The sequence below is a fragment of the Nyctibius grandis genome, chromosome 17 (genome assembly GCF_013368605.1).
Source record: "Nyctibius grandis isolate bNycGra1 chromosome 17, bNycGra1.pri, whole genome shotgun sequence".
NCBI classification, from domain to species: domain Eukaryota; kingdom Metazoa; phylum Chordata; class Aves; order Nyctibiiformes; family Nyctibiidae; genus Nyctibius; species Nyctibius grandis.
This window is the reverse complement of record NC_090674.1, coordinates 1,897,348-1,913,213: the sequence shown is the minus strand read 5'-3', so window position 1 is coordinate 1,913,213 and position 15,866 is coordinate 1,897,348. Positions and strand designations below refer to the sequence as shown.

Sequence of the window (15,866 nt, the reverse complement as noted above, 5' to 3'; positions counted from 1 at the left end):
CTGCACTAAGGTCACCTCTGAGCCTCCTGTTCTCCAGGCTAAACACCCCCAGCTCCCTCAGCCGTTCCTCGGAGGTCAGACCCTCCAGACCCTTCACCAGCTTGGTCGCCCTCCTCTGGACTCGCTCCAACACCTCAACATCTTTCTTGAAGTGCGGGGCCCAGAACTGGACACAGGATTCAAGATGCGGCCTCACCAGTGCCGAGCACAGAGGGACGATCACTTCCCCAGACCGGCTGGCTACACTAGTCCTGATAGAGGCCAGGATGCCATTGGCCTTCTTGGCCACCTGGGCACACTGCTGGCTCACGTTCAGCCGGCTGGCGATCAGCACCCCCAGGGCTCTTTCTAACCACTCTTCCCCCAGCCTGTAGCGCTGCGGGGGGTTTGAGTGACCCAAGTGTAAGACCCTCATCCTGCTTCTCATGAGTTAGGCAAGACGTGGAAGAGATGCCTCTGCCTTGCAGGGATCTCAAGAACGTGAAAGGCGAGGGGTCATCATACGAAGTCAACAGGGCTCGTTGCGTTTGAGGAGGGAAATGCAGAAATTGGGAAATCCTCTTTGCAATTGTAGGGGTTTAACTTTCTGAACACACTTATCCTCCACAGCAGATAAGCTGAGCAAGTCCCCTCTGCTCGATCTTATGTTTAATTTACTTCTCCTCGGAGGTGCCTGGGTACCAGGGGACACTAGCTGCCAAATGCAGACGCTTGCATTCATTTTTCTTTTGCTGCAGTTCGGTTTGGGGCCAAAAGCTCTTTATTTCCCTGGGTATCTTGGAGGTGTTGTCAAGCATCGTGATCCCTCCCTGTTCCCCTCCTTGCTGCCTAATCCTTTCCCCTAAGAAGCGAAGAGGATGCTCGTGTAAGATGTGTTTCAGTGGCGCTTTTCTATGATGAGGTAGGGTGAAATGCTGTCAGCTTTGGAAAAAGAGAAGGAGCAGTTGGGTTTAGGTACACAGGACAGTTTCCTCATCTAATTTGGTAACCCTATAAACCATACGGACCAGCTTAGGGAAGGTAAGTGTGCTGAGTGCGTTAATCGTAGCTAATCTAATTAACTGCAAGCTCCTAAGGCAGCTTGCTTTGCGCTTTCAGGAGCAGCTCTGCTTGAGGGGATAATCGTCTCGGAAGGTTCTTGCTGGAGGTTTACACTGGTCAGGGATACCTCTCAGCATCCCGTGGTTTTACTGAAGTCAGGGCAGCCCCTCTGCTTTTCTCAGGGAGAAAAGGAAATTATCTTTTTTTTTTTTCACTCAAAAACACAAAGGTCTAATCAGCACGTTTGCATTTTTCTAGGTGCGTGTTACTATGACGCTAACCAGTCGATGTACGTGTTCGGTGGCTGCACGCAGAGCAGTTGTAACGCCGCCTTCAACGACCTCTGGAGACTTGACCTGAACAGCAAGGAGTGGATCCGGCCCCTGGCATCAGGTGAGAGGTGGCAAATGTGCAACTTTTATCAAAACTCACCTCGTCCCCAGCGCCGGCTGGTCTCATTCTTTATTTCCCCGCGTGTTTTATCATGATCTGATCGGTTTTCAGGTTATATTGGGGTTTTTTTTTGCCACAGACTGTGCGTATCCTCATGCCTGGGTTGTTTCTCTTTGTCTGGAGCAGCTGCTTGGTGCTGGTTCGTGCCATGCAGGATGAGTGACACTTACCTGCAGCCACAAGATCCTGTGTTGATAAGTCATTGTCCCAAAGCTGAGATTTTATTTTTTTTAATAACTTTGGTAGCTGCTACTTCAGGTATTTTGAGGAGTGGAGGAGACATGCCCGTGCGGGCTACCCACAGCGAGCAGGAGAGCGTGGGAAAGCAGGTACATTCCTGCCGTCCACGCGCCCTGAGCAGGGCAGGAAAACGCCACAAATGGTTTCCCACACTGGGTTTTGTCCTCAAAATGTCACACGCGGAGCCCTCGTTTTCCATATATTTCTGAATTTGACTAAAATAACTTTGAGAAAAACAGAAGAATTGGGGGAAGCTCTTTGGGGGGTGGAGGGAAGTCCGTGTTTAACTGGATATTTCGGCAAAAGCTTTACATTTTAACGAAGAGAGGGAAGAACAGAAGGAAAAGGAGGGAGGGGGGGGAAGTCAGTATTCAACCAGTCATTTCAGTGACAGCTTTACATTTAATGAAGAGTAGGAAGAAGAAAAGGAGCTCAGCACCCACCAAATGCTCCTTGCTGACTTGTCTGCTTGGGTGCAGGCTCCCTCTGACCCTGCTTCGTGTGCTCTAAGTATTGTGGATTACTCAGTTATTGTTTGAAGTCATATTTTCTTGTCTGACACTTTTTTCTTATATGAAATCCTACTAAATCCAGATGTTTCTGTGTACTGGTGTTATCTGGGAACTGGTCGGATGTCGCTTTGAAGTGTTAACGCGTAACTTGGCGCTTGATGACCGCTCGCTGGGTGTTGGTCTCCACAACCCTTGATATTTTGATTTGATATTTGCGTCTGCACATCCACTGTGTGATGCCTACAGGTGAGAATTAAGCAATCTTGGACTTAAAATGGAGGAAGAAAACAAACGACAGCCTACACGTATGTGGAAACGGGCTCTCGTTCTTCCTCCTTCCCTGCCGTAGCACCCTCCCTCTGCTCCGGGGTGGAGAAGAGGCCATGGGTAGCATAAACAGGATACCAGGCAGTGCAGACCTCTGCTCTGACCCAGGAGATCTATTCTTGCAGCCCAGCGAGTTCTTCCGTCAGATTGAATGCGGGGCACGACTCGTAGCCGTGTCAACGAGCCCGGCCGCCGGCACCCAGCTCTGCCCAGTCACTCTCTTGGTATTTCGCAAACTCAAATTCCCACTGCCTTACTAACAACTAACACTTTTAAAAGAATGAGTCCTGTGGGAATATGTGTCAGAGTGAAGTCCCATGGGAAGATCCCCCGAGGAAATATTTCTGCGCGCTGTCACGAAGCGCGTGTAGCGAGATGGGATCGCAACTGAAACTCGAGGCGATCTCAGCGAACAGAGAGCGCTCTTGTTCCTCGCTCTTCAGAGGAGATGAGTCACCCCGCGGTGTGCCCGTGGTGGTTTCTTACACATAGTTGCTGCTTTTTTTTTTTCCCCTTGATGCCCTTAACCAGAGGGTTGGCACCCGCTGTCTGGGAAAGAATAGTGACTGGAGGGGGCAAAAGCGGAGAGCTTTGAAACGTGGGAGTCAGACGTAAATAAGGCAGGAGGGATTTTTTAAAGAAGAGCTGACGTTGATTGGTTAACTCTCACTTTGTGTGTAGGCTAATCGCTCGTGGAGGTTGAGGAGGAGTTCCCACCCCTGGCCCTACTGATGCTCTAGGGTAGGTCTTGCTCCAGAATAAGGCAGTGGCTTTTCCCCAAGGCCAGTTCTTGCTGGGAGAGGTTTGATCACACTTCACTTGCACCCTCATTAAGCATGAAGCATCTTATCCAATGAAACCTGGGTAGGGTTACCTAAAGGGAAGGGGAGCGTGGTACTTGGGCCACACTAACTGCCTTGGACACAGCTCAGGTGAGCTGAAACAGCTTCATCCCTTTCCCCTCTCTGAAGGGCTTTTCCAGAAGAAAACACCCTTTTTTGTTGTTGTTTGTTCACACCTGTTTTCATTTGGATTTTCTTACTTGCAGGCATTAGATGACATCAGAGCTGGATAATTCATCTCCAGCCTGAGCTGCTGCGCTTCAGCTAGGAGTAAATATTTAGCCTTCAAAGAAATAATTGGCCCGTGTTTCTTTAGTCTCGGAGACGGAGGAGGGAGATAATTGCTTCAAAAAACCCTAATTTTTGAGGTTTCAAAGTGTTTTTTTCCTTAGATCTAAAACAATGGCATTGACTTTCTAATTATTGGGCTGGAGCAGAACAAGAGAGTTAATGCCTGGCTTTTATGTAGCACTTTTTACTGGTGGGGCTTAACCCTCTACAAAGGAGGGTGTCAGGCAGCACAATCTCTATTTTAGGAACGCAAACAGGAATGCCTCTAAACTCCTCCCTCAAGCTCTTTTTGGCCACTTTGGAGCTACTTTCCACCTCCTCCCCTCCCACCTACTGGAACAGGAGGGGGAGTGATAATTAATGGCCCGTATTATGTGGGAATCCTGCAATGTTATCCCAGGGTAGGTGGTCCCTGGGAGGCAGGTGCCTTTCTCTGTGTGTTGGGGGATGCTTTCTTTGCCTTTATTTGCATAATTAATCTGGGCACTTTGACTTTTAGCCTATCTGCACAGAGAAGAACCTGATGGAGGACTGGAGGCGGTTTACGCTGGAGTCTGTTTATCCAGCTAGAGGCAAGGGTTAGTCTCGACTCCTCTGTAGCTCAAGCTGCAGCACGCCGCTCTGGCAGCGAGGCTGCGAGCAGGATGACTGCGGCGGTGATAGTCCTCTGGTGCTCCCCAGAAATGAGCTGTCATGCAGCTGAAACAGCCAGGAAAGAAACCAAACCCCATTTGAAACGGAGACTCCCAGGACTTAGTGCTTTGGGTGACACAGGAGCTGCAGGGGTTCCCGTGGCGAGGGCTTTGGCGTGGGGTTGCTGACGCCGGGAGGTGGCTAACCCAGGATTCCGCCCTGCATCTGCTGCACTGGTGGCAGGGAAGGTTTGTCCTATTTCCGTGCAGGTCTGTGAAACACTCTTGAGGGGATCCCTTCCATCTCTGGGTGATGGAAACTGCTGGCAGGTCCTGGGAGAGGCTGCCTCAGCTGTCAGCACTGACCCAGGCCCTTTAGCGTCGCCTGTCTCTCCTGTTTGTGTCATCCTCAGGCTGCAGGGGATAATTCATAGGCAGAATTGAGAGCGTATCCCCAGGCAGTTGTCCTTCTGGCCTGCCTCTGCTATTTCAGACTGTGTGTTTCTGCAGACTTTCTCCCTTCCTGTATTAATTAGTTTCTATTCCTCAGGAGCCCTGCACTTGGCCTCAGTCTGCCAGAACTATACGCTAAACTGGGAAAGACCTTTTTTAAATCGGAGAGAAAAATGCTGGTAGTTTTCCTCACGTTCCCAGGGGCTTAGAGGACAAAGGTGGAAAGCTTTTTTCTTAAGTCTTTTACTGTGCTTATAAAATAAGGAATGACAACATAAAGGCGACGTCTTTGCAGGGAGAGGCTGAAGTCCTACAGGGTCTGTGCATCCTCCCTGTTGTTTCTGCTTTATCATCCTCAGCCAAGCATGATCCGCCCTTTTGCTACCAGCTTCCCTACGGCTACCTGGGAAGACAAGAGAGCTGGGAAGACCCCGGTCCCCCACTTGGCACAGTCTGTTTTCCCACTGCCGGGCTGTGATACCCTGCTCTGATATCAAGAGGCTTCAGGAGACTCACGGCTCCGCTTTTCCTGTTGGCTGCAGAAAGGCTCACTGTGCAGCCGGCCCCGCGCCCACCCTTCCGCCGGGCGGGTAAAACTCCCCAGGACTTGTTTCCTAGTGGTTTTGTCTCCCTGCAGTCACGTTGCTTTCGTTGAGATGGGAAAGCTGCTCATCGCTTTCTCAGGATTTCAGGATAAAAACAGGCTTGGAGGCAAAGCTTGTTCACTAGATGCTCTGATCCTCTTTGTCCGTACTCACAGCGTCGAGATGTAGCCACGTCAGAGCAGCTGATGCTCCGTGCTTTGGCCTGAAAATGAGTAGAGACCTTCAGCGTGAAGTTTGCACTAAAAACCTCCTGGGTAGCCTTAACACGACGCAGTGAGTGTGTAAAAAGAAAAAACTCTCCCGTGTTGGTTCCTCTTGGCTTTGTTCTTCCCCCGGGTCCCCTCCGTGCTGGGAGTGGGAGCTGCTGGAGTTTGAGGATCGGGTTTCCCCTTGTGAGCTGAGGGGAAGGTGCCTTTGATGGTGTTGTGTCAACAAAACTAAGAGCTCAAAGGAGGTAGGAGAGACTCTGCTGTCACCTGCCTGAGGTGGTTATATCAGATGTGGTCCCCGTGCGGTGGGAGGCCCTCTTGGCTGAGAGAGCCAGAAACCTGCCCGTTAGTCGTCGAGCGCAAGCGGAGCGGTTTGCCCTTGTCGAGCTGTGTGAAAACCTTACCCTGAGCACAAAAAAAAAAATCACTGTTTTCATCTGCTCCTCCTAGAAAACAGTGGCGAGTTTTCAAAACAGTTGGTGAAGTTTCATAATGCTGGTCCTGATCCAGGGTGAGCTTCCTTCTTCGGGGCCTCCTGGGTGATGTGAGCTTTGTGGAGCTGAAAGGAGACATGAGCCACGGCGGAGGCCTGGGCTTCCCGAGGAAGGGACGCGGTTATGCAGCTGAGAGCCAGCAGACATCCAAAAAAAAACCTGCCAAATCCTGACCTGACCATGCCAGTAGCCTCTCTAGAGCAGCATTTCTCCATCAGTGAACTGCTGACGGTCGCTGAGACACTCTTGGTGAGATGTTTCTTAGCAAAACAAACACGTTCCCCTGGACGTAAGGAAGGAAACCAGGAGAAGCAGCTTTTAAAAATAAGCTTTCACAATTTAACCCAACTCATTTCCACTTACAGCCCTTGAGGGGAGGGCTGTAAAATGGTCTTGGTGTAACCCGTGGGTTTCTGAACTCGGTGTGGTATTGAACGGCCCTTTTTAATTGAAGGCACACCTAACTTTATTAAAAACTTGGGATCACCTTGGGCACGCTGAAGCCGTGTCATAGCTGCTGGCCTCCTGGGAATCAAAAGGAGTGAAAAGCTGATACCTGGCACAGAATAACGTCTCTAATTACGACCGCAGCTACTGGCTGCGGGTGTCTGACACTTCAAAGTAGAACAGGTTAATGAAACGGGTGGAAATCCCTCGCAGTATGTACGGTGTCTTTCTGCTGTCATAGTGTTGAACAAAGCCTGGAAGAGAGGAAGACTTTTCTCCAGCTCTTTTTCTGATCTGGTTTGTTCCTTCCTTATGAGGAAAGGCTGAGAGACCTGGGGCTTTTTAGTCTGGAGAAGAGAAGACTGAGAAGGGATCTCATTAATGTGTATAAATAGATGAGGGCTGGGTGTCAAGAGGAAAGGGGCAACCTCTTGTCACTTGTGCCCTGCGATACGACAAGGGGCAATGGATGCAAGCTAGAGCACAGGAAGTTCAACCTCAACGTGAGGAAGAACTTCTTTACTGTGAGGGTTACGGAGCACTGGAGCAGGCTTTCCAGAGAGGTTGCGGAGTCTCCTTCTCTGGAGACTTTCAAGACCCGTCTGGATGCGTTCCTGTGTGACCTGTCCTAGACTGGTCCTGCTCTCGCAGGGGGGTTGGACTCAATCTCCAGAGTCCCTTCCAACCCCTCACATTCTATGATTCTATGGTGATTCCTTATTGCCCTTTGAGTTTAGTAGCAGTAGGGTGTATTTCTGCCTTCGTAGAGCTGAAACTTTCCGCGTCATCAAAAAATCCCTGACTTGCCCACAGCGATCAAAATGCTCTTTGAGCCCTCAAGCCCGGAGTGACTTGACCCTCTTGGAAACTCTGCCTTAATTCTGGTGAGTCTGCTGCCTGACCAGGGCTTGCTTATCACACAGCTCACTTCTGTCCTTCTGAAACAAACCCACAAATTTCTGGGCTTTGTTCATGCCATCCTTTGGGATGGACGCTGTCACAGCACGGGTTGCTTGGAATTGCTTTCTCTGATTAAATAGATTGAGTTTTTTCCCCTCTTTGCGCTTGCAGGTTTACAAGCAGATGGGTAACCAGGAGCAAAGTGGTAGTAGCCTTTGACAGCCATATCCTCCAGCCCAGCGTTGTCCCATCAGGTTGGGAGGGACGAGAAGCACTGAAGGATGAAGCCTTGCGTTTGGAAACGGCAAGCTACACCCTGCTTCCCAAAGGAAGCAACATCCTTGAATATAGATTTTAAACCTCATTACTGCCCTTCCAGAGAGCGAGCCCAGAGCTTGTTTGGCAGGCTCTGAGCTGCGGTTCCACGGAGCTCAGGTGTTTCTTGGTGCCTTTCGGTCCCTCGGTTAGTCTGTGTGAGGCAGACAGGATGCTAATTTGTTCCTTTCTTCACTTGGGTGGTTTTGAAAAATGTCTCTAATGAAATTTGTGTTATTAAATATGAAATATTGCAAGGGCAAGAGATGAAAAACTAAGAGGTGAAGGTTTTTTTGTTGTGTTGGTTTTTTTTTTTCCAAAAGCTGTGACACCTCGTTGGGAAAGCACTGCTGCTGCGTGGAGGGCTGGTTCCCAGGAGATTAATCCATCGCTGTTTGGGTTCACTAGGACTGTGCCGTGGCGGTGATAAGATGCCTAATCTGAGTGGGTTCAGGTTTACAACACCCATCTGCTCTTTAGCCTGGAGAAGAGGAGGCTCAGAGGTGACCTTAGTGCAGTCTACAACTACCTGAAGGGAGGTTGTAGCGCAGTGGGAGTCGGCCTCTTCTCCTGGGCAACCAGCGATAGGACAAGAGGACACAGCCTCAAGCTTGGCCAGGGGAGGTTCAGGTTGGACATCAGGAAGCATTTCTTCTCAGCAAGGGTCATTAGCCATTGGAAGGGGCTGCCCAGGGAGGTGGTGGAGTCACCATCTCTGGAGGGGTTTAAGAAAAGCCTGGCCATGGCACTTAGTGCCCTGGTCTAGTTGCCAGGGTGGTGTCAGGGCAATGGTTGGACTTGATGATTCCAGAGGTCTCTTTCAACCTGGTTGATTCTGTGATTCTGTGATATTCTCCCTTTGATTTGCTAGACCCTGTCCTCTTCTGTTCTTGTGGCTTCTCTTGCTGTTTGCATTTAACCTCCGAAAGCTTTTTGTCATCTGGATCTGTTGTCTCATTGTTGGGCTCATCCAGCATCGCTTGTTGCGTGCGGGGTAGCTCTTGCTCCTCAGGATGAACACCCTGCCACCACTGACCCTGCGCACAAATTGGGCGTGTGATCTGCTGTTTGCAAGGATCTGTCCTGCAAACACCTTCGCTGAACTAGGCAGGAAAAGCCAAAAGCCTCCCCTCTTCTTCCCAGGGGTCTGTCCGGCTCTCGGAGGCTTTCTGCCTGGGAATCTGCTCCCTACAAAGGAAAAAAGGTACCTGCTTGGAGAGAGTGGTGGTTTAAATGCTTCAGAAGTAAAGCCCTTAAACTCTTTAGCAGGGCAGCGTGATGGGAAATGGATGTGGACTTACAAGTACAAGGGTGAAAAATAGACCTGTGCCTCCTGTTCTTGAGCACCATGTCTGAAAACCACCTCGCTGCGTGGCTTTCTCCATTCCTCTCTGCCCCTGATTGTGCCTGACTGCAGCTTGCCCCAGCTGGCATTGAGTAAATTATCGAGGCACCCGAGCCGCTTCCCATAGCATTTCCAATTGCTCCCAGTATCTGCAGAGGTCATAAAGTCGCTCCGTGACTTCATTCCCCTCTTACAGCTTGAGGGTGAGGGGCAGAGTCTGTTTGGCAACTAATATAAGGAGTGACTGGTCCTCACCAGGAATGTGGTGCCAGAGGTGGGCAGGAATTGCTTTGAAGAAGCCAACTCACCCGCAGGTGGAGGTGGGAACGGGCCCAGGACTCAGGGCCGGGAGCAGCAGAGCTGGCTTGCGTCTCATGAGCTGTCACGGTGGTCCTGAGACTCGGTAAAGATGGGTTTACATCAGCAGGCCAAAGCAGCTGGTGGTTTCTCTCTGCTGTTCCTGGCTCTCTGTGCGCCGCAATAGTTGGAAGTTCAGCAAATTTTTATCTGCAGATGAAACTTTGGGGGAAAAACAGTCCCTGCTGTGGGAAATTTGCTCCTCAGAGCGATGGCTCTCCTGCTTTCGTCAGCAGGTCAGCGAGACGCATCTCTCTGACCATGGCACTCCCACAGGGAAAGATGCTTTACCCTTTGGATGCCCTCCTGTCCTGCCTCGGACAGCTCGGCCTGATGTGGTAGGAATACATGGAGGGGAAAATGCAACAGAGGAGGCTGGGAGAGAAGTGGCTCGAAGGGAAATGGGTGTTTTAAGCGATGATCTGGTTTTCCTCTTGCCTCAGCACAGGTCCAGGGACTTGCAGTTGGCTTTAAGGCAAGGGGAGGCCTGAGCATCTGGCGTCAGGCAGGAGGAGATCCCGGGCATCCATTCGTCCTTGAGCCCATGGGTTTGTTTTAGTCCGTAGGATACCGGATCTCTTTCATGGAGATCTCTGACGTGGAGAGCCTGGGGCTCTGTGTAGGCTGCAATCAAGACAACCCTAGAAGAGGGGAGCTGTTTTTTTTTTCTTTCCCTTCCTTGTTGTGCTTCACAGCTCGCTGGCTGCCACCCCTTCTTGTTTGTCTTCACAAGGAGACACCCAGCTGGTCAGAAGAGCTGCCAGGAGTTTTTCAGGAGGGCTTGCTCACATGGGAGCTGGCAACCTTGTTGCAGTAAAACCAGCGAGCCTGCACATCTAACAGAGCGAGAGACTTGATAAGGAAGTGGGTTTGGGGTAATACTCTTTTCTCCTAAAAGGTGGGAGGGAGAGCGATTTATTCAGAGTTTTAAATCTCTCTGGAAGCTTTCTTGCATCTCCATGTGGAGCAGCCCTTCTTAAGATGCTATCGGTGTGGATCAAGCAGAAAGGCATGAAAAATGGCTTGTTGCTTTAACCTCCTAGATTCTCAGAGAGAAGCTCCCTGGGCTCAGATCCCTCCAGAGATTAACAGAGGAATTTTTCCCACTGTTCCCTTTATCAGGCCGATGGATGCGGAGAAGTTTGAACCTCCCTGGTTCCCATTTGCGACGTACGAAGGTAGCCTGGAGCAGGGACAGGGTGGCTGGCGGCTGCATGCTGCTTTTCAGCGTTGTGGGCAGTATGTGCTCGTTTTAAACGTGACCCCCAGGCCATCTGAAAATCCTGCTGACGAGCACGCTGTACCAAAATTGGGGAAAACTATTTGCAGCCCTGTTGGTAAATAAAAAGTCCATGATCTGCAAAAATAGGTTTGTGGGGTTGGGAGTCCTTATATAGACAAATTAGTTGTGTCTCGATAGTGCTGAGCATCCGGTAGCTCCCAGGGAATTTGAAAACTTGAATGTCTCCTATGCCTGAGATCTGGGTGAAACTTTGAGCACCTGCTTTTGAAATGAGGGGTAGAAATCTCTCTCCTGCAGTGGTCCTTCCTCTGCCTCGGCGAGCCAGCTCTTGGAGAACGATTTGCTTTTCAATGGTCTCAGAATGCAGGCCTGTCATCTTTCAAACGAGTACTTCCCTAAGCAGAAGTTAGGGGTGATTTTACTTCAGCTTTTTTTTTCTATACTGATTTTCTTGCTGTCAGGGGTCTGACTTTTTCCTGACACTTGATTTCACAGCCATGCAGAGAATTTAATTTCTTGCAGATATCTGCTCGTCTTGAGTTTGGCTGACTGGAGCCAAGGTATTTGCAAGCTGTCAGGAGGTTGCGAGAGCAGCCAAGGCATCTGTGAAACCTTCTATTTTATTTCCTTTTCAGGAAAGAAGGCTTAAAAATATGCAAACGGGGCGCCACAGCCACACATACTGGTGTTTACATTGGTGTTGTCTCAGATATAATTAATGCGTTGCACCGGAGAGGAAGCTGATAGCCTGAACCAGCTCCTGCCTGAGGCTGGTGCCGTCATCCCAAACGCTGCCCTCGGTGAGAGGCACGGGAGGTACCAAAGTGTTTGAGGTTTCTCTGACCACAAGCTCCCCCAGGCATTTTGTATCAAGTTATTCCTTACTCCTCTGTCGCAAAGCCCTCCCTTCCTTGGTCGGTACTTTGGGGGCAGCTCCGTTTTGGGGTCAGTGAACTAAACCCAGCTCTCCCATGGCTAGATAAACCTTGTGAGCTGAGAAGGAGCTTTGAGGAGCCTTGGGAAAGGTCCTGCTTGGAGGCTTCGGGCAGGCTGTGCTGACATCTATCGGCAAGAGCTCCTGCCCAGGCATCCCAGCCCGCGGGCACGCGTCCCCGCGCGAGCTTTTTCCTTCCTCAGGCTGCTGTGCCTTTGCCTTAAGGACCCTGTCCACCAATATTACCTGTATAATACTCCACCTTGAGTACACAATACTCACTTCACACTCTATACATAACGTGCTTTCACTCTTTAAATACTCGCAGCCTCATTTTTATATCTTTCACAAAAGCGTCTGCTGTAAAACCTCCTTAAATCTGGCGGGCGTGCGGAATGACAGAGCTCTAGCTCATGCTTGTCTGCAGTCCAAAAGGTGAATATTTCTTCCTGACATGAAATATTCAGCGAGTTTGGCATTAAGCGCCGGATTTACCGGAACGAGGGAGCAAAGCGCGCTCCTTGTGTGAACAAAGCGCAGCTGCAGGAACCGATGGCTTGAAAATGAGAATAAAGGGGGAAGATGGCAAGTGAGGGAAGGGAGATGCAAAGAGCTGGACTGAATATCCCTTCACGTGTCGTACTGGGGCTTTCAGTAGATACGTGTCAGGTTTTCAGTAAGTAACTACATTTTCTCTGCAGCAGATTTTGAGACCAGCACAGCCCCACTCTTCCCAGCACTGAGCTGCTTGTGTTCACTCGAGTAGGATTTTCTGGCTGTGCCCACAGGATGCTCTTTAAAGGATGGTTGAGGTTTTTTTAGCCCCGTGGTAGCTATAACCTCACCAAATTACACAGCAGCCATTTCCTGAAACACCAGTAATTTGGGGGTTCTCCGACAGCTGCGATGTCTCTGCTGCGGCAAACGGGACGGGAGCGAAAAGTGTGGAGCTCAGCAGAGCCGGGGCGCGCTCCGCCGCTAACCCACACATACCTCGCTCCCGTCCCTGCAATTAGCCCGTTATTACGGCGTTGTGTAGTCTGATACAGCAATTTCCATCCCTCTGTTTGCCTCCTGGAGGGAAGGCAAGGCGCGGGAGCTGATCAACCCTTCACTCTCCGAGCCGTTGAGCTCTTTAATTAGCATCAGAGCTGTTTTGTGTAGGGTGTCAGACTGTTAAATCACTTGAAAAGTCTGCAGGGTTATGGTATCACGTAAGGTGGGGGGAGAAAACCCAAGTGTTAAAGCAGGGAGAGGTGGATTGCTGGCTGGCGTTTCGATTCCACCCACTTCGAGGGAAAAGCAGCTTTTGCAACAGCGGGGCCAGATTTGCATTTCCCAAAACCGGGTGAGACGATTGCGAAGGGGGAACACGGGGTGACCTCACCCTAAGGAGCACTCAGCACCTCAGAGTGATGCTGCTGGTGAGAAACACTCACCATGGACCCTAATAAAACCTCTCCTGCGGCGTCGACGTGCGTGAATTGCAGTGGAGGTGCCTGAATTGCAGCGATCCTCGTTTGCAGCTATTAAGAGATAAGGGGGCAAAGCCCCGGGACGTTCTGGCACTCTTTATCTCATCGCTGTTTGCTCAACTTGCTGCGTAAGGACATTTTTGCCGAGTATTAGCACAGAGTGACTCAGTAATCCTGTTGCACAGGGTTCGGAGGGCACTGCCTCTCCCTTTCAACAGCTTTATCGGGCTCAGAGTCGCAACATATAACCACTTCCCAGGTAAAAAAAAATGACTGTGACATTGCAAAAGCTTGGAGGTGACTTATCCTCCCCCGTGGGAGAGGATAATCTTGTAAAGATTGCAAGAAACCAGACCTTTGGTTCGACGCTGCGGGTTTGTACCACGAGCCTGTGTCATGGTAGGGTGGAAACTCAACACTGAGAGCACGGTGGAAACTTTCTGTGTGTAAACATCAGGGGGGTTGCTGTGGTTTGGTTACATACCCCCTAACTTGCAAAAAAAAAACCCTCTGCAAGGGTGCACAGATATTTTTCCTGTGCTACCTGAGAGGTATTTTGCAGGCAGCGGATGCATGTGCCTGTTGGGGTGACAAATCGGATCCTGTCCAGTTTTTCTTTAAACTCTTACAAAGCTGAATTCCTGCCTGCTTCTGAGCAAGGAATTTATTTTTTTTTTGAAGCCAAATTTGAGGGAACACTAAATCACCGGCTTGTTGTCTCCTCTTTGTGAAACCTCACAAGCTGCTGGCGAGGGGAAAGCTGTTGGGCGAATCTGCAGACTGCTGCGGAAAAATCCGCAGAGGGATTTAATATTTTTTCCTTCTCTACTTTCCCTTCCCATCGAAGGGGAAAGATTTGAGGATTTCACGCTGTCGTGCAAGTTTGGGTTGGACCTTCGTGTGGTGGAGCGTAGCCTAGGTAATCCCTTGGCTGGGGTAGATGGTGGTGCTGGGGTGGGTGAGGTTTCCAGATTACGACCCGTGATTTGGCGTCTCTCAGTCTCTGCCGGCCTAAAAGCCGAGCTAAGAAATCCAGAGCGAGCATCAGGCCGGCTGCTGCGGGTCGGAGGCAGCACAGCAGGTTGTACCCTCTGCCAAGCCGTCGGGGAGAGCACGAGCTCTCGATTTCACCGGCGTGGTTTAAAACAGCACTGGGACAGCCGGCTCTTCCCAGGAGGAAAGGTCTGAGATGGGACTTTTGTAAGTCGGAGGCAGAGTGCAGTAAGTCCAAGCCATCCTTTTAGCCCCATTTCTGCTGTGACATCCAACAGCTGGGTCCATTTTTTTCCCTTCTTGAAAGGAATTGCAGTCTACAACTACCTGAAGGGAGGTTGTAGCGCAGTGGGAGTCGGCCTCTTCTCCCAGGCAACCAGCGCTAGGACAAGAGGACACAGCCTCAAGCTTGGCCAGGGGAGGGTCAGGTTGGACATTAGGAAGCATTTCTTCTCAGCAAGGGTCATTAGCCATTGGAAGGGGCTGCCCAGGGAGGTGGTGGAGTCACCATCTCTGGAGGGGTTTAAGAAAAGACTGGACACGGCACTTAGTGCCCTGGTCTAGTTGCCATGGTGGTGTCAGGGCAATGGTTGGACTCGATGATCCCAGAGGGCTCTTCCAACCTGATTGATTCTGTGAATTTGCTTTTTACCACTTCTATTTGACTCTCCCTACGCAACACAAGCTCCTTGGGGTGAAAGCCCGCGAGACTTTTTATTCTTCTGCAGATGGGTTACACTGAAACGCTCCGACTTCGCAGAGGTACAAAGCATTTGGGGAACAGCAGCGCTCGTCACCAGCAAACGGTGCTTTTCATACCTGACTGTGCAGGTTCAGCATCTCCCTGTGGCTTTTTCTTTGGGATTATAACCTGCCCCGCTGATAATGTACCCGCTAAATAAAGCTCATCCTTGTGATGGGACATAATTTGTAGAACAAATGTTGTTTGTTTGCAGGGAGAGGCCAGCTTTGGCAGACAGCAGGGCTTGAGCCATGGTGGAGCAGGATGGTCACCTTGCCCCTTTTTTGGCTAGTGCAGGTAGTGGCTGGTAGCCCCAAGCCCTTCCCCGGGATGGTTTGCTACACCTTTGGTGTGCAGATTGCAGGCAGCTTTTGAACCCCAGGAGCTTGGCTTCCTTTGCACGTTGAAATCCACTGGCTGCTCGACGAGCTCACTTGAATTTCTTGGCTTTGAAATTGGAAACACGCGGCTGCGGGGCTGTTTTTGTTTATTCTGGCATTTCGTGTGAATCCAATCGGCTGGTGGCGGCTGCGATCGGCTCGCTGGAGTCGGAGGGAGAACAGCAGCGTCTCGTGCTGGAGCTGAGGCAGCTCGAGACGTCCATCAGATCCAGCAATAACGGCCCCCGGCTGTTATTAGTAGCTCTTGTCTCATCCCTCTCCAGAAAGCTTAGTCTTTAGTAGTGAAGTCTTTAGTAGTGAAGTCTTTAGTAGTGAAGTCTTTAGTAGTGAAGTCTTTAGTAGTGAAGTCTTTAGTAGTGAAGTCTTTAGTAGTGAAGTCTTTAGTAGTGAAGTCTTTAGTAGTGAAGTCTTTAGTAGTGAAGTCTTTAGTAATAAAATCCCCCCAAATTTATCCCCTTGATACAACCCCAGAACTCTTTCCATATCTTAACCTTCCCCCCAAAGAAGGTACAAACCCTGGGCTCCGCTCCAGCGCATCCCTTACAGTATTTCCCCAACCAATAATCAATCTGAAATGATCCTTTCATCTGGGTAATCGTATCGAATCGGGCACCG

At 50.3% G+C, this 15,866-nt stretch overlaps 1 protein-coding gene across 2 annotated transcripts in view; it reads left to right on the top strand.

Annotated features, from left to right (window-relative positions):
• The window catches only part of FBXO42 (F-box protein 42), a 49,112-nt gene that overhangs the window by 25,399 nt on the left and 7,847 nt on the right, over positions 1–15,866 (top strand). For both annotated transcript variants that reach the window (XM_068414622.1, XM_068414621.1), the window contains exon 4: positions 1,300–1,434. In XM_068414622.1, coding sequence (XP_068270723.1) covers positions 1,300–1,434 — 135 coding nt within the window. The remainder of the gene's footprint in view (positions 1–1,299; positions 1,435–15,866) is intronic.